Source organism: Perca fluviatilis, chromosome 7, assembly GCF_010015445.1.
Source record: "Perca fluviatilis chromosome 7, GENO_Pfluv_1.0, whole genome shotgun sequence".
NCBI classification, from domain to species: Eukaryota; Metazoa; Chordata; class Actinopteri; order Perciformes; family Percidae; genus Perca; species Perca fluviatilis.
In genome coordinates this window covers 8,160,682-8,185,525 of record NC_053118.1, presented here as the reverse complement: position 1 = coordinate 8,185,525, position 24,844 = coordinate 8,160,682, and the positions used below count along the sequence as shown (strand labels likewise).

Below are 24,844 nucleotides of genomic sequence, written 5' to 3'. Positions count from 1 at the left end.
TGTAGGGTTTGACCGGGTCCTAGATGTGAGCTGGGGCTGATCCATTCGTGGCCCCTGTATGCAAGTACTAGTGTCTTGAAGCGGATGCGGGCAGCAACTGGTAACCAGTGAAGAGAGCGGAGGAGCGGTGTAGTGTGAGAGAACTTGGGGAGACTGAAGACAAGTCGAACGTGAGATAACAAGGGCCTGAACCAGAACCTGAGCCGCCTTCTGGGTTAGAAGGGGACGTATCCTTCTGATGTTGTGCAGAAAATAGCCACAGATCGGGTAGTTGCAGTGATGTTGGCAGTGAAGGAGAGTAGGTCGTCAAGTGTCACACCCAGGTTTGTAGCAGTCTGGGTGGGGACTACCGCAGAGTTGTCAATTGTTGTTATCGACATTTCTGCTGTGCTGAAACTAATCACCTGTTAGTGTATCCTGATGTCATTAAGCGTTCTGCCTTTTGTCTTAGCCTAGTGTCAAGAGGAATGCATTCACCATGACCACTGAGTGAGACCTTTTGTTCGGAGCCCAAATCAGCTCCTCACACCTTAACCTAATCAAAGAACTTTTTTTTTATTAGTTTAAGCAGACCCAATGTCTATGCAAATCTACTCAGACAGTCTTGGGAATGAATTTCTTCTCAGCTTTTGTTTAAATTGAGTTGCTTCCTGTAACCTTGTATAAAAGTCTGGTCGGACTCAATCTGCTCTCTACAGCTTTTGGGGAACTTCTGATGATTAACAACCATCTGAACCAGCCACTTCATTGGACCTGAAAGAACTTTTTCTTCCACAGAAGTCACACCTCAAGCATACATTATGTCACATTCTGCCACTAAGGGTCTAAGGGTCATGAAAACCATTGTTGACTGTGAGAGAGAAGGGACGCAAAGTGTGCACACCGTGCAGCCGACCATTCGGAAAATATAAGTTTAAACAGAGCCAAACCTGTATATATCAGTAGACAAAATAAGACTTCAAATGATATTTTGCTGATTTAAACCCAGCTCTGTGTCACGGCAGTAGCGGTCTTTGGCTTCCAGTGCCAGTGCACAGAGCTCCCCGCCCAGCAGAGCAGCGGAGGATGACGCTAAACGTGTCATGCAGGTCCGCCGAAGTCCGCCAGATCAAGGCCGACGTCCGCTCCTCCGTGCACTGGCACCTCGGAGGGAAGCCAAACACTTCATCATCTTAACACAATACCCACACTAAGATGAAACAGAGCTGGATTAAAATTCCTTTAACAATGTGGCCGGGTTGGCTCAGTGAGCAGAGCAGGCCCACATAGACTGAGAGGTTTATGCCTCGACGCAGAGGTCCAGGGTTCAAATCTGACCTGTGACGATTTCCTATGTCTTCCCCCTCTCTCCTAGATGTCAAAAAGACTAGAGGAAGAAGAAATATATTGAAAATGTCATCAGCATGATATTAGATGGCAATTCAAGTGACATGGAGCAGTTAGGGGAAGATGATGATGAGGAGGAGGAATGGACTCCGAAGTCTATGCATGATAATGGAAGTTCACCTAGCAGTGATGAGGAAGACGAAAGTGTCAAGATGAAAGTGTAGCTCATACAAGCATGGAAGTTGAGGTCCCAAAAACAACAAATTTTTGTACCTAAAATGAACATTGTTGTGAGCAAAACGTTGCCCAAAACGCCCAATGTATCAAACATGATACAAAAAATATATCATAAACAAAATCATATGGCAAAAAAAAAAATTGGGGATTTTGTAAAAAGGTTTAATAAACATCTAAATTCCCAAAGAATTGAATTTTCTGGTTATTTTTTCATGTGTCAGGCTTTACAGGATTAAAGGCAGAAAAGCCCAAAAAATAATCTTTAAAAAAATTCCTTTAATGATATGAACTAATTCCTGATGACAATATTGATGACAAAATTGAATACTTTTTTTTGAATTTGTATTTTATTTCATTCATTATCTCTACCCACATACAGTTTGCAGGGTCACTTCTATAGGCGCTAGCGAACCTATTCTGCTTGTGCCTGGACTGGGGGGGGTGGGGTGGGGGGCGCGGACCGGAGTAAACCCATGTAGGCACGGGGAGGACGTATCCGGGACTGATATGTCTTCATTCAGACTAATTTGTAACAACAACTCTGCAGCAGCGTACACACTTAAAAATCCTGGTGAAGAACCGGCAGGCCATCTTGAAAAACTTCTTCCGGGTCTTAACTTCAATGAAGCTTCCGTAGGTCTCGTTATCGCTGCTGCCATTGACCCAGTCTGAATGATGAGTAACGGAGGCGGGTGACGCCGCCTTATTAGGGCCAGCGGCAGTTTCTTCGTCAGCTGATAGTGAGTCATCCGAGCTTGTAGTGGGCGCTTCGTTCCAATGTACCGCCTCGCTGGACGTTACGAAGCGCTTGAACTGGACTGACGACTGCTTCGGCAGTCCGCATTCTCTGAGGGTCGAACGTGCTGCAGTCACATAAGAGCGGTTGCTAGCGTCACGAGGTAAGTGTCTCAGTGTGATGAAACGGTGCCCCAGAGCTTCCCCGGGGGAGACTCTCTTTTTACGATCCACGTGCAGCATCCGTTTGAGGAGGCTTAAAAAGGCCAGCGTGTCATCGTACTCGGTGGCCTGCGTCGCCACTGGGTGGAACCTTGCCATGTCCTGCAGACTGTTCAATTTGTTGTAAAAGCCGTTGCGGCATTTGGTCGTGGAGCCTGTTTTGACCTTGTATTCCCTTTGAGTGTTCAGCCTCCATTTTGGAACGGAGAACTCTTTGTTCTTGCTGAAAAAGTTCCCGGTGTGGATCCCGTTATTCAGCAGGCGATCGCCGGGCTGACCCTGCATCTGCACGATCACTCTCATCACCTCATATTCACAGTGTGTTGGATACAGGTGCTTGCCCAGGTACAGGAAGGCCAAAACGCAGGCCAGAGACCACATGTCTACAGCCTCGTCCAACGGGAGGCCCAGGATGACCTCGGGGGCCCTGTAGCCGAGGGCCTGGATGGTGCCGAGCAGCATTGTGGAAGCCTTAGCGGCCAAACCGAAGTCAATCAGTTTGACCCTGAAGGGCTGCAGCTCGTGGTTAACCAGCATCACATTGTCCGGCTTGATGTCTGCGTGCACCAGGCCGATGCTCCCGAGGGCGCCGAGAGCCACCAGCATCTGCTGGGAGATCACTCTGATCTCGGACAAACACAGCGGCTTGAAGCTCCTCTCCTTCATCAGATCGTGCAGACTCGTGTCCAGCATTTCAAACACCAGACAATAGTGTCCTTTGTGCCTAAAATATTCGGTCATCCTGACCAAGTTGTTCTTGTCCTTGTCAAGCTTCCTGAGTCTTCTGAGCATGGCCACCTCTCTTTTTCCAGCGATGCCTGCGTCAGTCCGCACAATCTTCAGCGCCATCTTCTCATTGGTTTTTAGTTTTAGGCAGCTGGCCACTTTCCCAAACCTCCCCTCCCCGAGAAAGGTCTCTACCAGGTAGCCACCTGACGTGGTGGGCAGAACTTCCTGCTCTTCTATCTGAAAATTGGTTTTGTTGTAAAGTGGTATTGTTGGAGCCATTTCTAAAAGATGTCTCTGTGGATCTAGTGTGATTGTTGTGTATACCTCTCACCTGGAAGCCTGCTGACTGATTCTGTCAAAGGAATTATGGAATGCTGACGTCACATTCAGAATGTCTCTGTTTGTCTTTGATCTCTGACCAAAACAAAACGTCACGAGTGTCTGGTATAGCCAATCAGCAGCAGAGAGAGGTGCTTTCGTTCAAACTGCGGGCGCAAAGTGGATTTTAAGAACTGGAAGTTCTAAGAGAGAATTTAGAATCCAAAATCATATCGTGGAAAGGATATTTCGGGCGCTGTGACGTGTTCCGCCGACAATTTCACGCACCTCGCGGGAGCGCGCACATCTCAAGTGGAAACTAATGTAAGTATTACTACGGCACAGTAGCGTTGAGAAAACATAGTGGCCACATTCTTTGTGGCGTTCTTAAATGATGAAGTCTAGTTTATGAAAGTTGAGAGAAATCAATGTTTTATTACAATCAGTGGAAGTATTTCCTTGATGATTGGTCGGAAAGTTTCCTTTTTTTAATCTCTAAATATCTCTGGGGGGCCGAATCTTTATTTATGCGCGTTACACTGAACTATTAAAAATGCAGTTTTTTTTTTTAAATGCGTAAAAAAGAACGACGCGTGTAAGATTCTAAGACATAACCTGTCCCAGTGTGTGATTCTTGTGTCTTGACCGCAGATGCAATATCTGGCAGAACAGATGTTATGCAGCTGTGATAGGAGTCAAATATCGTCCAAGGCTAGAAGTTATCATTTATAAAATCATAACAAATGACACACAGAAGAGCACATATATATAGCTTAAAGGGATTACAGTTACAAAACAAACTCTCATTTCCGTTGTCATCACATTCATCATCTTATAACAGTCATACATGATATACTAGCCTATGTTATAAAATATAAAAATCTGCCTGCCTCTATGAGAATTTAACATAGGGGTGTACTGACTTTAGTTGCCAGCGGTTTAGACATTAATGGCTGTGTGTTGAGTTATTTTGAGGGGACAGCACATTTACACTGTTATAAAGCTGTACACTTAATACTTTACATTGTAGCAAAGTGTAATTTCTTCAGTGTTAAAAGATATAATGAAAATATTTACTAAAATGTGAGGGGTGTACTCACTTTTGTGAGATACTGTAGCCTATATATATATATATATATATATATATATATATATATATATATATATATATATATATATATATATATATATATATATATTAATGTATCCAGTCAGTGTGCAGAACACACAGTAAGGTAGCCAAGCTACAGAACCGTCTTATTTTTACATTTGGAAAACCCATGACACCAAAAACAACGTCAGCTCTAACTGTGCTGCAACTGTCATCACAGGCTGACACACACACACACACACACACACACACACACACACACACACACACACACACACACACACACACACACACACACACACACACACACACACACACACACACACACACACAGCAGCACCTATCACTCTATTCTGATTGAATTCTCCTGTCATATCTATATTTACTGTAAATCCCTGAAAATGTGAGTTTTGTTTCCTGCCAGTCCCGTATCACATCTAAACTGTAGTATTCAGAATCAGAAGACTTCATTGATCCCCTCGGGGAAATTGTTCAGTTGCAGTTGCTCACAGTCAAATTCAAGGTAAAAAATAAGAGTATGAAAAAAGCTAGTCAATAAGTGTATAAAAGGAACAGTGCAAGAAATAAAAAGGTTAAGTAGAAGTATAGTATTATAGTATGCAGTTCAGGCTCTCACGCTTCCTTCATGGTATCACATAAATATGGTATGGGACGTTGCTTTCACTGGTTTCTAGTTGGCAAAATGTTCTGTGTGTCCACATGGTGGCACTGGACAGAGGGACAGAGATGTGTATTGGATCAGATGGTCTCATTCAGATTTCAGAATTCCTTTGGAAGAGTTACCTGAGGACAGCAGTAGAAATGTATTGGTCATGTAGTAGAGTTACTGACTAAAAGGTGTATTTACCCTCAGATCTGTTCAAACTGCTCCACTCATCTGTAAACTCTTTGGAGCCATGACTTACTGAAGAGATAAAACAAGCTTCGTGTCATTATAGTCCTCATGTTTACTTCCTTTAATGTCACTTTCCTTTATGCTCCTGTTCGCCGGCTGTGCTTTAGAGCCCTCCCCGTGCCCTGATGTGTTCAGTGAAATGGCCCATTCATTCTTGGAGCACAGTTCCAGGACAGATAACTGTACTTGGCAGTCTGTATGTGTCCACCTGGTGGCAGCACTGGACAGCAGTGCTGATGCTTTCTGCACACTGTTGCTGGCTGTCCTGTGTGTGCAGACACTGTACAGTAGGCCTAACAGGTCAGGTGCTGTTTGAATAGTGCCGAGATGGAGCCATCATGTTCGAGCTGAAACATCTCTTCTCTCTTTGGTCAACATACTGTAGCGGCCAAACTGAAGGATTACATAAAAGTCACTAAGACCCTGTGTTTCTTTTAGATATCCAATGCTTTTTTCCTAAAATATAGTTTTACAGACAGTTGACAGAAAAAAATGGAAAAGCAGAGGATCTTACAGGTCATGCACCCCCCGCAGGCTGCGGTCCATAAGGACTAAAACCTCACGATTATTGTAGGCTACATATTTGTTGTAGTTTTACTCCTTATGTTTATTGTAGTTTTTCTTCATTCTATATTTATATTCTGACCTCTGCAGTGTTTTGGCTTCATCTTTATTTCCTCTTAAGTTTCTTGTATGCACCAAAATGCCAAGCCTAATTCCTTTATACGTGATTTTTGACCCAGTTGAACACCTATATGAACTGTTTTTGTAGCTGCAAAGAACAACATCCCCTATTTCCAGTCAGGTGAATGGTAGGCCTACAAATCTGGAATTCACTATTTCAAGCAAAATTAAGAGCTGATAAGACCATAAGAGAACTTTAAGATGCAGAGATGCGGAGGATAAAGTAAGGGAAATTACTGTTTAGTAATTATATAACTTTTAGTTGTTGTTTTTTTTTGTATAACAAGAGGGCTCTGAATAAGCCTTTCAGGCTTTCTTCCTCCCTTTTTCTATTATGTATTATGTATATATCTTCTATTGTGCAAAAAAAAACCTAATCATATTATTTTATTGTGAAGGTTTGAGCCGGAAGTCGGAAGTCAGAGTTGCATGGTGGCGCCATAAACCCCGGATTTATCAATACACGATGGTTTCGGAGCTGCAGAAAAGAAAGTGAAACGCATCTCATTGACCGTGAGTAGCTTCCGACTGAAAATATTTCAAAGTGTCGAATGTGTCAAACGTATAGCTACAGATATAAATATAACGCTAACGTAATCTATCGGTGTGTGCACTCACGGTAACGTTACATAGCTACATGTGTTCTGGTGTCTAACGTTAACAACACTGATGCCAGGTTCCACTCAGAACATCTTCTCTTTTACGGTAGTTTGGCTCAGGACCACGGCGCGTCATAAACACGATTTACCGACTAATACTAACCTGTCTTAATGTCGGCAGTACTCCATATAACGTGACACAGAGCAGCAAACAGGAGCGGAGCGCTAAGCGTTTTAGAAAGCTAACGGTAACGTTGGGCTACGTGAAGGTTCCGTTCAGCAGAGACCCATCGCAGTTAGCCGTTTAAACCTCTTTCTCAAAGCTCTGAAACCGAACTGAACGGAGAATACCATCAAAAATGAAATGCTACTCTCAAAAGCGTGTCCTCTTCTTCTGAAAACCAGACCCACAGCTTCCAAATATGAATTTGCAGAGCATCAGCTTCATGAGGTCACGTTTCATATTCAAATGTATAGACAAAGGGGTAGTTTTATGTTGTTTTGTCCGGTCCCACAATAGCATAACAATGTTATGTGCAGAATAAAGACTCATTAATCATTGTGCCAGCAGAGGAGATCCAGTCTATCTCTCCAGTAGGGCTGCTCGATTATGGAAAAAAATATAATCACGATTATTTTGGTCAATATTGAAATCACGATAATTTAACACGGTTACTCGTTGACTTCTGGAAAGATGTTGCAGTTATTGAACTTAAAAAAAACGTTGAAAAAGTTACATAAATCAACAGTAAAAAAAAACAACTGAATTTGCCTTGATATGTTTCCTATTTAAACTTAATTTTTTCATTCAGAACACAAGAGAAAATAAGAGTTCACTTATAACTAATAATTGTTTTTCTCGATTATTCTGTTTTTGTGATCGTTGGGAGCCGAAATCATAATCGCGATTAAATTTCGATTAATTGCACAGCCCTACTCTCCAGTGAGCTTCAGTTGTTCTCCCGTCGCAGCCCAGCTTCAGAGTCCCACTGTCAACTGATGGTTGTTAACACTGCGGCCCTGTTAGCCTGTGTTTGGAGTTCCATTTTGTGTACGTGTGTACAATGGAGAACAATTGTAAAGTGAGAATTTCACTTAAAAAGACTGGCCAACTTTTATTTATGCAACAAATTCATCAGGAACTAGAAGGGCACTCTGAGAGCTACTGAAGATGCTTTTGGTGCCAGCGTTCAGTACCTGACACCTTTACTGTGTGTGTGTGTGTGTGTGTGTGTGTGTGTGTGTGTGTGCGTGCGTGCGTGCGTACGCTAAACAGCTTGCAAAGTACTGTGCCATATCTGCTATTATTGGCAGCCGCCACATATGGCGAAGACGTTGCTACTTATACCCTGAAGAAGTGAGTATTGTGCTTATTAAGTGATATAAGCACTTAGAAGACCTGCTGCATGCCACTGGTCCATGGGTTTGCGTATTTATTGTACTGCATCTGTAATATTTGTGTCACTGTACCATTTTCTTCATGTGGACATAAATAAATGGTTAAAGTGTGTGTGTGTTTGCATTTAGGCTGCACCATGCTGACCTGTGAAATATGTGGCGAGGAACTCCTGTTGGAAGAGGACATGAGAACCCACCTGGTCCTCAGCCACCTGGAGCAGGAGCTGCGCTGCCCCCTGTGTTCCCTGTCGGGGGTGTCCTATGATGAGCTCTGCTTCCACATCAGCTGTGCACATCCGGAGGAGCAGCCCGGAGCACAAGGTCCCGCTGGCTTTGTGCCCCCGTCCGGCTGCTCTGCTGGAACTGAGACACCCCAATCCTGCTCGGCTGAGGGCAGCCGGGTTACACCCCCCGCTGCCTCTAGCGTCCCCACAGACTCGGTGCTAGCTCAACACAACAAGGCACTAGATGCCGGGGGTTCGCCACCTGGGGAGACTGCAACAGCACGGACCGCTAAAACAAGTCCAGAGTGTGTTGCGCCCTGTAATGAGGACAATGATGGAGTTAAAGCCAAACAATACCGGCTGTCTGTACCAAGAAAAGGTGATTCAACTTTGTCAAACTTTCATTTCAAACTTTAAAGGTCCTATGACCTGCTGCTTTTTGGATGCTTTTATATAGGCCTTAGTGGTCCCCTAATACTGTATCTGAAGTCTCTTTTATATAGACCTTAGTGGTCCCCTAATACTGTATCTGAAGTCTCTTTTATATAGACCTTAGTGGTCCCCTAATACTTTATCTGAAGTCTCTTTTATATAGGCCTTAGTGGTCCCCTAATACTGTATCTGAAGTCTCTTTTATATAGACCTTAGTGGTCCCCTAATACTGTATCTGAAGTCTCTTTTATATAGACCTTAGTGGTCCCCTAATACTGTATCTGAAGTCTCTTTTATATAGGCCTTAGTGGTCCCCTAATACTGTATCTGAAGTCTCTTTTATATAGGCCTTAGTGGTCCCCTAATACTGTATCTGAAGTCTCTTTTATATAGACCTTAGTGGTCCCCTAATACTGTATCTGAAGTCTCTTTTATATAGGCCTTAGTGGTCCCCTAATACTGTATCTGAAGTCTCTTTTATATAGACCTTAGTGGTCCCCTAATACTGTATCTGAAGTCTCTTTTATATAGACCTTAGTGGTCCCCTAATACTGTATCTGAAGTCTCTTTTATATAGACCTTAGTGGTCCCCTAATACCGTATCTGAAGTCTTTTATATAGGCCTTAATGGTCCCCTAATACTGTATCTAAAGTCTCTTTCCCGAAATTCAGCCTTGGTGCAGAATTACAGCCACTAGAGCCAGTCCCACAATGAGATTTCCTTAGGATGTGCCATTTCTGTGTCTGTAGCTAATGAGGGGGGGGCGGGCAAGGTGGAGGGTGGGGGTGTGGCCTTGACCAACTGCCACTTTGCTTGTTTGAAAGCCATGATGTCTCTCTCTCTCTCTCATGGGTGGGCCAAATTCTCTGGGAGGGCAAAGCAGAGAAAGGGGAGGTAACCTTGCTCCTTATGACCTCATAAGGAGAAGATTCCAGATCGGCCCATCTGAGCTTTCATTTTCTCAAAGGCAGAGCAGGATACCCAGGGCTCCGTTTACACCATTTCTAGCCACTGGGGGACCATAGGCAGGGTGGGGGAACTCCTATTAATATTAAAAAAACATCATAAAGTGAAATTGTCACGCCATGGGACCTTTTTAAAGTCCCATAGGCTTGAAACGGTGCTGTATTTGTTCCAGAGAAGCTGTTCTCCTGCCCCATGTGTGCTCTCGTGTGCAGCAGCTGTTTCCTCCTGCAGGAGCATGTGGAGTTGCATCTGCAGGAACAGCGCTCCCATGAAGGTAACTCCCTCTGCCATGTACACAACTATGTTCAGTTACCTGTTGTTACCAGCACACAGCCATCCTGCCAAGGATCCGGGCCCTTTTCCTCAGGGGGCACAAATTCAGTTCAATTTCAATTTTATTTATAGTATCAAATCATAACAGGAGTTATCTCAGGACACTTTACAGATAGAGTAGGTCTAGACCCCACTCTATAATTTACAAAGACCCAACAATTCCAGTGATTCCCCCCAAGAGCATGCATAAATGCGACAGTGGCAAGGAAAAACCAGGCTCTTTGTAGGTAGTGTCTGACAGTGCCGGTTGGGGGTGTGATGAACAGTGGCAATGATAGTCACAATAAAGATAATGGATCAGTGACTAGAAATAGTAGTTGTAGTAGTTCATGGTGTTGCAGGGCACTGCAGTGCGCTACAGGGCGTAGCAGGGCGTAGCAGAGCACAGCAGGGCGTAGCAGGGCATTGCAGAGCATAGCAGGGTGTAACAGGGCACAGCAGGGCGTGGAGCAGGACCACGGCGACAACTGCAACCATGATTTAGGTGCCATCCTAATCCAAAGAAACATGCTGAGCGAAAAAAAATAAAATAAAAGCATAAGGACTCCGGGGAATATGCTCCCCACAAAAACAAACCCAGTCGGCAGGGATCAGAGCAGAAGGAGCCATGTATGTGTACATTCTTCCTGACTGTTTGTGTGTTCAGGGTCAGCACCGGAGGCGTGTTCACCAGCCAGGACATCGCCGGCAGCCAGCAGTCGCTCAGGTGTGTCTCCTCCGACAGAACACGGCACAGTCGGCGTCTTTTGTATCGGCCGCTGGCCGGTATGTCGAACAACAAAATGATCTTCTCTCCATCCAGCCGAGGTGGATGATGTCTCTTCATTTGTAAAAGAAAAACGCAACGTGACAGCATGAAATTGGTTGGCTGTTAATCAGCCTGATGCTGATGATGCAGCTGGATTTTTTTTTATATTACATAATTCATGTAGTTCTACTGGAACATAGTGTCAGTTTCAGCAAATATGACAGAAAGTTAGTTTTATAAGACTTACCTACTGCACCTTTTAATCGATTAATCAATTAGTTGTCAACTCTTAAATTAATCGGCAACTATTTTGATAATCGATTAGTCGGTTTCAGTACATTTTTTTTTTTTTTTAAGACAAAAGCAAAAATTCTTTGATTCCAGCTTCTTAAATGTGAATATGTTCTAGTTTCTTCTCTCCTCTGGGACAGGAAACTGAATACCTTTTGAGTTGTGGACAAAACAAGACATTTGAGGATGTCACCTTGCACTTTTGGGAAACACTGATCCCCATTTTTCACCATTATTCTTTATAGACCAAACAACCAATCGAATAATCGAGAAAATAATCGACCGATTAATCGACTATGAAAATAATGGTTAGTCGCAGCCCTAGCACAGACCGTGGCGTTTTGGCTACACTGCACACATAGCGTATACGGAGCGTTTGCGGTTGTGCCGCTGAATGTGTCTTTTTAACCGGCTACGCCTGCAGTGCCCCGCGGCGTAGGATTCACGGCGAGACAGTGAGCTTTCCCTCTGGCATCGTTGTTGTTGTTGTTGTTTCTTCCATTTTTTGGAGCCAGCACAGCGCTGGGAGACATCAATCTACTGTCCGCTGTTTCCAGAGGACGCAGGTGACGGGAAATAAGATCGCACTCATTAACATCGTTATATTAACTCATTAAGACATTTCCTGTACATCGTAGTTTAGTTTAAAAGAAAAATAGCCACTTCGTGATTCATTTCTGTGTTAAAGAGAAACCTCACCTCAAAAGAAATAGAAATGAAAGCCCTATTTTCCGTTTGCGCGCCGCGCCACTTGCGCGCCGCTCTCGTGCCCGGTTGTCGCCAGTTCCAGTGATGAAGGGTTCAAGCGTCCGCTCCGCAGACGTTACACCTGCAATGCAGCCGGCCCGTCAGCCCGTCTCCTCTGTCTCCGTTCGAATTCGGTTTGTCATAACTGGACTGACGTGGAGTTTCTCATCTGTTCTGTAGGAGAGCGGAGATTTGAGTGCCCCATGTGCTCTGTGGTCTGCAGTGACAGCTTCTCTCTGCAGGAGCATGTGGAGCTGCATTTAGACCACGCAAATGCGCAGTAGGTGGGTTATGTAAGTGAATGTATGAGGTATCTGATCTGATGAAGATGGAAGGACAGAAATGGAGCTGAAAGAAGCAGCTGGAGGCGCAGGAAGAGATGGAGTTCAAGAATGCAGGCAGGTTGTGGATTAATGTCATAGTGAGATGGAATGACAAGTGTTAAACCAGTGTTGAGAAGAAAAAGAATAGTGTGTGAAAGAGAGAGAGAGAGAGAGAGAGAGAGAGAGAGAGAGAGAGAGAGAGAGAGAGAGAGAGAGAGAGAGAGAGAGAGAGAGAGAGAGAGAGTTTGTGAGAGAGAGAGAGAGAGAGAGAGAGAGAGAGAGAGAGAGAGAGAGAGAGAGAGAGAGAGTGTTCTTGGAGTAATATGGCCACCGTAGGAGTCATAACTCACTCGGAATGGGAGGGGCTAGAAAGTAATATTCAGTTGGTTGTCATATACAATTTTACCGCTAGATGGGAGAAATTCTTACAGTGTAGCTTAAACTAACTAATCGACCACCACCCCCAGTTCCATGGGTGTTCCAGAGTTTCCTCTATGTTGATTTGACCGTACGCCGGTACGTCCTTGAAAACTAAGTCGTATAACTTATGTTGTCAGTACATTTAAGCCTGGTCTAGCAAATTTAAATTAGGTTAACTTGTGTGTGTGTGTGTTCTTCACCTGCGAGCTAAATTGCACGTGGCTGTGGATTCGATATAATAGCGATTGCTCACGTTTGTATTTGAGGTGCATTATTTACATGCTGAAGTAGTTACACTGCATTAAGATAATGTCATTAATAGTGGGTTTATTGTTATTTGCTACAGAATGCTTGGCCTATATGTCAAGATCAAAGTTGGCCTATATAGTAACTCAAAAAATACAGTTCAATCCCAACTGAAAATATGCCTCATTATGTGTGTGAATAAATATGTGTTTGTGTTGCAGCAAAGTGTCCGTTCCATTTCAAGGGGGCGGGGGAGGTGTTTGGACCGGCCCCCACTGCTAAAAAAAAATAATCCTAAAGGAAACCCTGTGTTCTTCATGTGTTTAAACATTGTCGTGTGTGTGTGTGTGTGTGTGTGTGGGTGTGTGTGTGTGTGTGTGTGTGTGTGTGTGTGTGTGCTGCTGGTTTCTCTCTGTGTTCATGTAACACATGCTTGGGTGTCCTGAAGCCGTCCTGTGTGCTGTGTTTGTGCAGAGGCAGTTTGGTCTGGACGGCGGGGGGGGCTACAGCAGACAGATGGAGAGGACCATGGAGAGAGCAGTGGCCCGGGGCCTCATGGCCCCCGCAGAGTTCCACTGTCAGAGGGCTGAGATGATGGAGTCTCTGGCCTCAGGGGTTGACGATGGCAGAACCAGAACTCGGGGTATGTCGGGTTTATGTCCTGTTACACAAGACCCACTGCTGCTCTGCAGGGCAGCGGGCAGCCCTGTGTGCCCATCACTGACTCTGCCTTTTCATTCCAACACAATGTTCAGTTCACTCTCTAACAGTACAATAATGAGACATATGTTTTATTATACATATATGTAGCTGAGACAGACACTTTAAGTCAAGGAGACATGCGAGGAAATCATGGGGGAGGAGAGAGGAACCGAGGAAATGTGTTTTAGAGAGCGGAGACGTCCTTTCCTCTGAAGCGTCCCATTCATTCTTCAGCTGTTTGGGCGGAGTTAGCAACTCCTTCAGCTGCACGGCTTCCAGGAAGGCGCTCAGGCTGCCTCGCCTGTAGCGCCTCGATAAATCCTCCTCGATGCTCGCTCCTCCATGATCCCTCGTCCGTGATCCCTCCTCGATGCTCGTTCCTCGGGGCAGAAATAAGGCCGGTTACACACTGGCTGCGTGGCGTGAGCGCGGCGTTTCTGTTGCGTTTCAAGTACGTGGCGGCTGCGTGGATTTTTCTCTCTTTGCACACCAGAAAGGTGTCTGACGCGGCGCTGCTGCTGCTAGCCTTGTCTGGACACATGTATGTTTCCCATTGATAAAATGAAATACCATGTTAAACATAAATATAGGCATAAATAGGCAACAGAATATTTCGCAGATTGACAGGTGCAATATTAGACTCTTTTTATTTTTTTATTACATTTATATCAAAACCTAGAGACTTTCAAACATCAACATGTCATTTATTAATATGTAATTGTGTCAAAATGACATATAAACATCTTTTCCTATTCTATTTTGCCTGGAAACGCTTCCAACACGCTTGCAAAATAGGCGTCGGTTCTATTTCTAGCATGCAAGCCGTTTTTGGCGTGGCTCGAGCCGCGCCTGAGACGTGCGCGTCACGCAGGCAGTGTGCAAGCTCTGACCTGTTAACACGGGAGCCGAAATAAAAACGGACACGCCACGCAGCTGAGAGAGGGAGATCCAGGAATGCGTAACAAAACATAAACGGAGTTCCCAAACATTAGTAATTTATGAGTCCTCACTAAAATAATATGATAATGCAATTCAAAAATAAACTTTTGTCACAGCAGAACAGAGGAACATCAAAATATATTAAAGTTCGGATGAATAAAATGTATAAAAATACAAACTTAAGATATGAAACTTAAAGTCCTTTGAACAAAACAAAGTGTTACCAACAGGGAGGTTGTAGAGCGCCCTCTGGTGGACAGACTACGCAACGCCAACACTCAGAACATGGTTGAAGGGGGTTTCGTCCGTTTTATTCGATTTCTTTTTTTAAATATGTATTTATCGGAATAATTTCTTTGTCATTATAAATGATTCCGATAAACGAATATTTAAAAACAACAAACAAAACGTATCTGCCATTATAAATACCGATAGTTTGGAAAAAGTCTAATATCGCTGGTGAACTTTTAACGTTAGTTGGCTTACGTCAGCCTGCTAATTCCACCCAGCATGCACTTCGTGCAGCAATGGTCACAGATAACGAGCCAAACAGAGCTGTCTCTCATCTGCTTTCCTACGCTGTGACCAGAGTGTGTGAATGAAACATTAAGTTGTTCAATTTTACTAGTTCAATTTTAGTGGCCGGCCTGCCGGCCAGTTAACAAGCTGGAGGGCTCAGTTCTTAGTTTAGCACGCTTTCCGAGTTGTCTTCTGACCAGTTGTGCGTTGCAGAGCGCCACATATCGTCCCGGAGGTGGAGTTGCTCCCGTCATTCATCCCATTCTTCCCCGCTCATGTATACAGGGAGAACTGGCAGAACCCGGTTATTCACTTAACCGGGGTAAGACCGGGTTACTGCTGTGCACAGAAACGCGCTGAGTGGCTTGTGGCTTGTATTGTCACGCGTCAGTATTCACCCACTCATCTTTCTTTATCCTGATCCTGTTCTTCAGCATTCCTCAGCAGCTTTCACAAACTGTTCTTTTAGTTAATCTCCGTCATTGTGTGTGTGTGTGTGTGTGTGTGTGTGTGTGTGTGTGTGTGTGTGTGTGTGTGTGTGTGTGTGTGTGTGTGTGTGTGTGTGTGTGTGTGTGTGTGTGTGTGCGCGTCTAATCTCATCATCATGCGATATCATATTCAGCTGCTTATACAAACTACTGTCAGCTCTGCAACTCAATGAGTGAGGCATGCAGAGGAACTAGGGAAGATGAGACACTGTCACAGTGTCCGTTTCTATTGGACTGTCATCAGCAGGCAGGATAGATGTCCCATGATGTGTATGGAGTAGAGCTTAGATCGGGTCCAAAAAAAGGCCCTACCCTTTTTATGAGCCCGAGCCCGATTTAAACCTGACATTGTTTTAATGCGTGGGCCGTTATAACTGACGTTCTCAACTACAATTCCGAGTTGTTTGAACTACAGAAATCTGTTTAGAATTATCTTAATGAATACCGGTTAATGCAACAAGGACGAAGCAAGTAAACTGCGCCGTTTGTTTATTCAGAATGGAATGGGTCGCAAATGGATCCGAATGAAAAAATACGTAAGCCCCCCCCCCAATCTCCCTCAGACGAATAGTGTGGGTAACCGATCAAGGCAGCAGCATAATCAAAGCCCTGGAACCATACAGGAGACTTTCTTGTCTCCATCACCTAATTAATACCGTCCTTCGCCACGGTCTGCATGCCGACGCGCTGGCCGACAACAGTGCTGCAGAGGGGGGAGGCACGATGTAGCCCAGTTTACCTCCCACTCAAGTCAGTGCAGGACATAGAGCTACGGGAGAAGCTGGAGAGGCATAGCTTGCTCCCCACCGAATAAGGCTAATAAAGTAATGATTAAAAAAAACACAAATGCTTGATCAAGGGCCCGGCCTGGCCCAATCATAACGGCGTTAAAAATCGGCCCGACCCGTGGGTTGGGTTGGGTCGGGTCCGGCTCGGGCAGAGAATCTAAACTCTAGTATGGAGCCCCATTTGTGACCTCAGCACTTAAACTTGTTATCCTGCCACAAATTTTTTCCCCCAACACTCTGCTTTTCGATGATGTTCACGTTGGAAATGGCTGCTCTTGTGTGAAGTAAACGCGACATTTTTCAACTTTCCGTTAAGATATATGTGACTTTTTTATAACGACAATGCGGGGATTATGAAATCATGCAAGCCCCGCATATTTTGCGCAGGAAATCGGCAATTTATGCGGCGAATGTGCGGCATATTTGAAAAAAATGCGGTCCCTGCATAAATATGCAGACTTTGGCTGATTATGCATTGAATTATGCGATCACATAATCGCATTTTTCTGGAGGGACTGACAAAGGGAATGCATGGCCAGTGCCTCCCCAGTGTAAAAACGAGACCTTTGTACTGCCCCTGTACTTGTCTCGGCCTCGCTACATCGTTCCTGCTGTCTTCTTTAGAGGTCCAAGTTTCGACTTCATTTGTCAACCAAGTGTGCCGTTGGATTGGCGGTTAACACTAAAAACGTCTCCTAAAATCAGGAGGCATGAGACTGTGTTGGGACAAACGGCAGCTCCCTGTGTTGCACTGCACTGTGCCAAAAAGGCAAGCGACACACTGTCTATATGAGAAAAAAAAAAAACTTTTTATATCCATATTTCCTTCTCCCAACGTCATGGCTCATTAACGGAATGCTGTCAGTGTTCAGTTCTTTGGTACTTTAGGTAATCTTGAGAATCTTAAGTTTTTATGAACTTTTTTTAAAACGCTGCTTTAACTGTAGTGCGTACTACCTGGCAGGGAACTTTAGTTTTATCACTTTTATAAGTAACTCATTTAAAATGACTTCAAGTGTGAAAGTCATGAGCTCTCGTTTTGTCGCCAACACATCAGTCAGTGGCTCGTGCACAGTACACTCCATGTGTCTGTCCACTGTGCATGTGCTGAAACACATACCGCTACCTGCTGATTATGTCTTCTTGTAATTATGGCTTAGCCTCTCATAATTATGACATATAAGATCTCATAAAATCAATCAGATATTCAAAGATCTGTGGACCTTTTTCCCGGCAGACGTTTTGACATGTAGGAAAAGCACAGGTGTATTCAAAACCATTAATGCTGGCTGCATTCCACTTAGGAGAGGCCCTGGTATTGTGCATTCTGACTCACTGAAATAGTTTACTGGGACACTTGTAGGGTTGGGTACCGAAACCCAGTTCCACTATGGAACCAGTTTCCTACACAACCGGTAGTATTCAGACGGGATTAGAACGCAAATTTCGGTTCCAGCTGAAATATTTTCCCCCTGTCGCTCCAGACAGCGGCAGACTGGGCGGGGCGATATGGAGAAAATCAAATATCACGATATTTTTGACCAAATACCTCGATATCGATACCGCAACAATATTGTAGTGTTGACTACTGGTGCTTTCACAAAATATTTACACAATGAGATTTTTGATGAATAATCATCAGTAATGTGGATATAATGACTAAGTGAGTAAAGGCAAATAATAGAACAGTTACAACAGTCTGGTAAGTTCAGGACATGACATCCCTTTACTGTAATGCAGCCTTTAAAACCAGGAAAAGACAACACTTATGACATATTACTATATCCAAAATCTAAGACGATATCTAGTTTCATATCACGATATCGATATAATATCGATATATTGCCCAGCTCTAGCAGGACATGCCATAAGTCAGGAGGGGTGTCCTATCTTGCCAGAGAAGGATAATATGGTCATTCTTCTTCAAAAGAACTGCTAAAGTTTGAAGCTGGTTGGCATACCAACTCAACATTTATTTTGTTGTTACTTGTTAATAGTGTAACTGTTATTTGTTAAATTATTGTAGTTATGTGTTAGGTGACTTAGGTTTACTTATTATATATATTTAAGTACTTTAAAACGTGAATATAGTTACATTTTAATAATTTTCAATTTTAAAAAAACTTCATGAAAGAGCCTTTCTTTTATGTTTTTGAAGAATCGGTTTAGGAATCGGAATCGTTTTAAAAGTACCGATTCGGCGTTGGAATCGTAAAAATCCAAACGGTACCCAACCCTAGACATTTGATGGAATTGAGCCATTATTGAGGTTATCAATTTCAGCTGTGCTTTTCCTACTATGACACGTCAAAATGTCTGCTGTGAAAAAGGTCCATTGTGGTAAAGGACGGTCTAAGGAATAATTCCACAATGATTTCTTGATATTTCACCATCCAGCTGTGATCTGTGTGTGTGTGTGTGTGTGTGAGTCAGAGTGAGCTCTGTGTGTCACCAACGCTGCAGGAATGTGCCCGAGCCGACCTGCTTTCCTCTGTGTCTAGGTGTGCTCCGAGCGCTGTACGAGTACTACCAGACCGAGTGCGGAGACAGTGTCCACGTGTGGCTGAGCGCGGACACGGACCACTACTGCTCCTCGGCGGGGGACAAAGGCTGGGGCTGCGGCTACAGAAACCTCCAGATGCTGCTCTCCTCGCTGCACACAATCGATGCATTCGCCGCCCTCCTACAAGGTGCACAATCACTCGGCGTATATACCAGTCCCGCACGGTTCTGTCTTTTTGGTTTTTGTGGAAATTGAAAGAAAAACTGGTCCAGCACGAGCTGATAAAGGCCCGTAGCATGTGTATTCTCAGAGTTCTCGGTGAGTCTGACATGGCGTGATTATATATTATGTATTTAAGGGTTGAAAACAGGAGCAGGTCAGAAAACACAGAGGCGTCTTGCTGAAATATATGAGAAATAAAGGTTTCTAATATAAGCTTCAAAAGGTAAGAGATGCATATCTGGGAATTTATTAGCCTGGCTCCGCCCTCCTACGTACTTCCGCTCAATTTTCATTTCCCTTCACTACTCCGTCCGTATGTTCTTGGGTTTTCTCCGGCCAAATATTTGGCGGTTCAATCCACGAACAGAGGGTGGGGCGGAGAACGGGGACGTTGAGGTTCGGTAACCTTCGGTGAGTTCCGTAATAGCGGCGGAGAAAGACGGATGCGAGCGAAGCCGTTCGGTCCGTTGTGGCAACGCTGCCGCATATCCAGACGTTAAAGCCCGAGCGAGAACAATCTTTCTCCGTCAGTGGTGAAGGAGTTGGCTAAGGCTAACGCTAGCGATGCTGAGCTGATAGTTGTTGTCGTCTCCCCTCCTGTTAGCCTGGTCCTACCAGACAGAGATATTACGAATCCCACTATGGCCACGCCAAGACCCGCCCTTCAACAGCATTTATTGGCGAGGCGTCAATGCTTACGCCAGGTAACGTAACCCCATTAGTTCAGGTGCTATCCCTTGACCAATCGGCTATCCTAACCTTAAGCACTCGAGGTCAAATTCCTAACCCCAACCAATCGAGCTGCTTCGTAGGGCGGGTCTTGGCGTGGCCATAGTGGGATTCGTAATTTCGCTACCAGGCAGGACATAGGAGGGCGGAGCCAGGCTACCAGAGAGGCTCTGGGCAGATCCAATAGTTTTAAACTTCAACAGAGTACCCGCCTTCTAGGAAGTTAACACTTGTCAACGGAGAGTGGCCAGACTCTCTGGACAAATGAAATGGACCAGAGTCTGGTAGGACCAGGCTAGGAATTTATTAGAACAGCAACGAATTAATAGATACATTGATTAGTTCTTTATTAAATTAATCTCCAACTGTTTTGACAATTGATTACTCTGCTTAAGTCACTTTTTTATTTAAAAAAAACAGTCAAACTTGTGTGCTATCAGCTTGTTAAATGTGAATATGTTCTAGTTTCTTGTCTCCTCTGTGACACTAAACTGAATATCTTTGAGTTGTGGACAAAACCAGACATTTGAGGACGTCCTGGGCTTTTTGGAAGAACTGATCCACATTTTTCACCGTTTTCTGACATTGTAGACACCAAACGACCGATCCATTCATCCAGATAATAATCCACAGATGACCAAACTATGAAATAACCATTAGTTGCAGCGCTAGAGTTGATGGTAGTTCTGCCACAATATTTGAATATGTATGTTTGAAACCAGCGTTGTACATCATATGTGCAGAGTTTTTAAGCCCCCGTAAATGTATTCAGTGATCTCCTTAATGTCCGGCCCAAAAACCCAAAACATGTATTTTCCATTAGTTTGGCAGATGGCTCTAAATGCTATATTACCCATGAGCCTCGGTCACTGTTGCTATAGAGAACGAAGTCAGATGTGTTGCCGTGGTCGCAGAGTTCATCCAAAAGAGTCATCGGTTCATTTGAATCTGCAGATTGTTCATCAGTTTTGAGTGTCATTTTCTCCATTCTGATGATGATGATGATCTGAACACGCCCTCCCTTTTTTGGGTAAGCGGCCCGCAGTGTAAGCATGATGACTCTGAAGCGCAGGGAGTGCCTTCCACCGCGCTGCTGACTCAAAGCACATCCTGTCTTGTCCCTCGTTCTGCACTATTGTTGTACGGATTAGTATCTGTCCTTCTGTAGGCTTGTTGACAGCTGCTGACGACTGACTCTCTGCTGAGCTGTAGCCAAACTGTTGGCCGATGAGCCATGCGCTGTATAATAACAGAAAGGTATAGTTGACGTACTAGCAATTCTCCACCAGAACAGAATGGGTACGCCAAGGTCCAAGACCACGTCAAAACATTTCACGTCTGATGACACGATCCACTGAGAAGAAAGTGAGCTGCGATGGCCGATTTAATAACAAAAGTGCCCAGCGTTACAAGTCAAGTCAAGTTACTTTATTTGTCCCCCAGTGGGGCAATTTGTTGTGCAGCAGGTAGTATAATAAAATCACACACAATCGTACACACAATACAGAGAATGCCTACCTTGCAGGCAAATTTAAAAACATAAACAATAAATCAAGTTATCTATGGTTCTTTATAGAATTAAAAATTAGAATGGCTGCAGGTACAAAGGAGTGTTTATATCTATTTGTTCAGAGTTTTGGAAGTATAAAGTGTGATTCGGATGGCAACATCTGAAATTCAGCCCTCCAGGCGTGCAGCCGTCCAACGCGTCCGTCCTTTCCCCGTTGACTCGAAGGTTCTCCTTTCTGCTCCAGAGAAGGCCGTGCCCAGCATCCCCCGGCTGCAGCGTATGATCGAGGACGCTTGGAAAGAAGGGTTGGATCCCAACGGCGCGTCCCACTTCAACCAGCGGCTGCAGGGAACACGAGCCTGGATCGGCGCCACAGAGATCTACGCCCTCCTCACCTCTCTGGGAATCAGGCAAGCGCTACGCTCTAATAACCATCATTTATTAACCTGTGCCGTATTAACGCCTCCCTCATCAGCGACGTAGCCCATTTCATCTTTTTCTTACTGCTTGTTACTGCTTTGCGCGGTTGAACGGCGCGAGAAGATGGCTCGGGTCTGCGTTGCTTGGCTGCGCTTCGATGCGTGTGCAAGGGCCCGGTCTTAGCCTGACGCAAAGCGCCTTTGCTAGTTTAAGACCGACGCAGTTGTCAACTTCCCGTCCAGCGCCCGCGTCGCTTAAATAGCAAATGCACCTGCGCCCATCTGTGCGCCCATGGGCGTGCTGGTCTTACAGGGAGGTGTGTTCAGGTGCATTCTGGACGTATTGCTATCTTGAGGCAAGCGGGAAGTGATCGCACCATTGACCAACAAAAACCTGGTTTGAAGTCAATAGCGCAGCATTTCATTGTTATTTTAACAGCGAATTAGGCCTAGGCTCGTGCACAGCTCACGCATACTATGCTTGTTACACACACACACACACACACACACACACACACACACACACACACACACAGGGAAGCGCAGCAGCACACACGCATGCAAAAGATTACAAATAAAAATGTTACGGTGCAAATCCTCCATCGTAACCGCAAACGTGCCTGGCTTTTAAAGGGAATGGGAGATGACTCTCTGATTGGTTGAACCATGCGCTGGGCGCACAGACCCTTTTTTTTCCGCCGTCAAAAGTGGATTTGGACACGCCCTAAACGCACTTGCGCCGTGCGCTGAGATCGTTAAATTCGAGCCCCAAGTCTTCTGGCTGAAGTAAGACTCAGTGCGCCGTGTCCTGTGTGTGTTCCCAGTGCTCGCATCATGGACTTCCATCAGCCGAGCGGCCCAGGCGGCACCCACCCGCGGCTCTTTGACTGGGTCAAGCAGTACTTCCAGCAGTCCAGCAGGAGCAGCAGACTGCCCCCCCGACTCGTGCACACCTCCATGCCCCCGCTGTACCTGCAGCACCAAGGTACACAGCAGCAGCGATCCACTGCTGATATTGTTTACTACTGTAGAGCTGCAGCTGTTTGTCGACTAATCGGTTAGTCGATCGGAAGATAAATAACCTCCAACTATTTCGATAATCGATTAACCGCTGTGAAGTCATTTTTTATTTTATTTTTTTGTTGTTGATGTTTTTAAATATATTAAACTGAATGTCTGAGTTTTGGATTGAGAAAACGAGACATTTAAAGACCTCACCTTGGCCTTTGAGAAAGTGGGATCGACGTTTTTCACCATTTTCTGACATCTTGATAGACCAAACGATTAATCGAGAGAGAGGGAAAAAAAAAATAAAAAACTTGCACATAATAAATTTGGAGCCCATGATCCTCCAAACGATTCCATTAAAGAACCGATCATTTTTTTTCTCGACGCCCAATCCTAGTGGGAACACGTGTACCTAGAGCTGTCCACTCGTGACGGCATTTTTAAGCTTTCGGGTTGGGGCGGGGGCTTGTGTGTCCTCCCTGCAGGTCACAGCCGCTCCATCGTGGGCCTGGAGCAGAAGAAGAACGGGAGCCTGTGCCTTCTGCTTCTGGACCCCGGCACCTCGGCGTCAGACACCAGGAAGCTGCTGAGCAGGGACAGCGTCTCCCACGCCGTCCGCCACGTCCGCAAGTTCCCCGGCAGCCTGAAGCACAAACAGTACCAGGTGGTGGCGGTGCAGGGCACGCTGTCTGCTGAGGAGAAACAGGTCAGCTGTGCGTGTGCGTGTGCGTGTGCGTGTGTGTGTGTGTGTGTGTGTGTGTGTGTGTGTATATAACAGCAGCACTCTTTGTTTTGTGTGTCCAGATCAGCATCTTAAACTCGAGGACATTACGCGCTGAAAGGATCCCCTGAACAGGAACTTCTTTATCTCTTCTATCCGCTTTTACTGTCAACATACTTTTGATTTCAGGAAGTATTTAATGTATTCATTTGCTAATAAATGTTGTAATGTAGCCTTATTTATGTTTTTAATAAACTGTGTTCCCTCCATGCTGTTCACGTATTCCCAGTTAATGTGTGTGTGTGAGAGAGGAAATGGAGCAGAACAACCGTGTCTGACCACAGACATGCAGCGGCCTCGTCCGCCCCGGCTCCCAGAGAATCCCACCGTTACAATAAGTGCAAATGTCAAAACTCAGATATTTGATTGCGTAGGTGGTTTACTCTCCTTACTGTGACACACCTTTACAACGGCGTGGTGCGTGGTGAGGGAGTTTAGGCTCCAACTGTTTTTCTGATGTGTTTCATAGAGGACGGCCAGTCACCTGCATTCCCCTCATAAACAGTGTCAAACATTAACATCCGGGGGGGCAAGGTGCAGAGGACCAAATGTCATGTGATTTTTGTTTTTTTAATATTCTAAAATGAGCATGCGGTGGTCAGAATGTGAGGACTCGCTGGTTGGTCAAAGATGGAGAAATAGTCTGCTCCCGTGAACGGATTTCATTTTACCAGCAAGGTACGTTTCTAGCAAAACCATCACAAATACAATTAGGACCGTTTTTTAAAGGTGCTCTAAGCGATGTCACGTGTTTCTTAGGCTACTTTTTTTTTTTTTGTCACATACAGCGAACATCTCCTCACTATCCGCTAGCTGCCTGTCCCCTGAACACACTGTAAAAAAAAAAAAAAAAACGCAGTCTCTGTAGACAGCCCAGGCTCCACAAACGGCAACAAAAACAAGCTGCGCCAACCTGCACCACCAAACATAACAAACAGTGGTCCAGCCAATAACCGACAAGAAGGATTTGGGGGTGGGGGGGGCTTGTGCACGGAAGCACGGGGGGGGGGATGAGGAGGAGGGAGGGGCAGGCTAGACTCCGTTTTGTTTGACAATACTTCAAACGTCAACAAGAAGTGACATCACCAACATCGCTTTGAGCACCTTTAAAGTGCCCATATTATGAAAAACAAATCAGATTTGGGGTGTTATTTTGTGTCTCTGGTGCTTCCACACGCATACAAACTTTGAAAAAAAAAACATCCATGCTGTTTTGAGTGAGATACGGTT

The 24,844-nt window shown here is 44.8% G+C and overlaps 1 protein-coding gene across 1 annotated transcript; it reads left to right on the top strand.

Annotated features, from left to right (window-relative positions):
- The first annotated feature begins 6,676 nt into the window (after positions 1 to 6,676).
- Positions 6,677 to 23,828, top strand: LOC120561898 (zinc finger containing ubiquitin peptidase 1). The gene is made up of 11 exons (XM_039805232.1): positions 6,677 to 6,791; positions 8,405 to 8,878; positions 10,071 to 10,172; positions 10,878 to 10,937; positions 12,198 to 12,297; positions 13,432 to 13,649; positions 18,944 to 19,132; positions 21,651 to 21,816; positions 22,650 to 22,810; positions 23,319 to 23,539; positions 23,638 to 23,828. The coding sequence occupies exons 2-11, from the start codon at positions 8,413 to 8,415 to the stop codon at positions 23,683 to 23,685; spliced, it is 1,731 nt and encodes a 576-aa protein (XP_039661166.1). The 5' UTR covers positions 6,677 to 6,791; positions 8,405 to 8,412; the 3' UTR covers positions 23,686 to 23,828.
- The last annotated feature ends 1,016 nt before the right edge of the window (positions 23,829 to 24,844 follow it).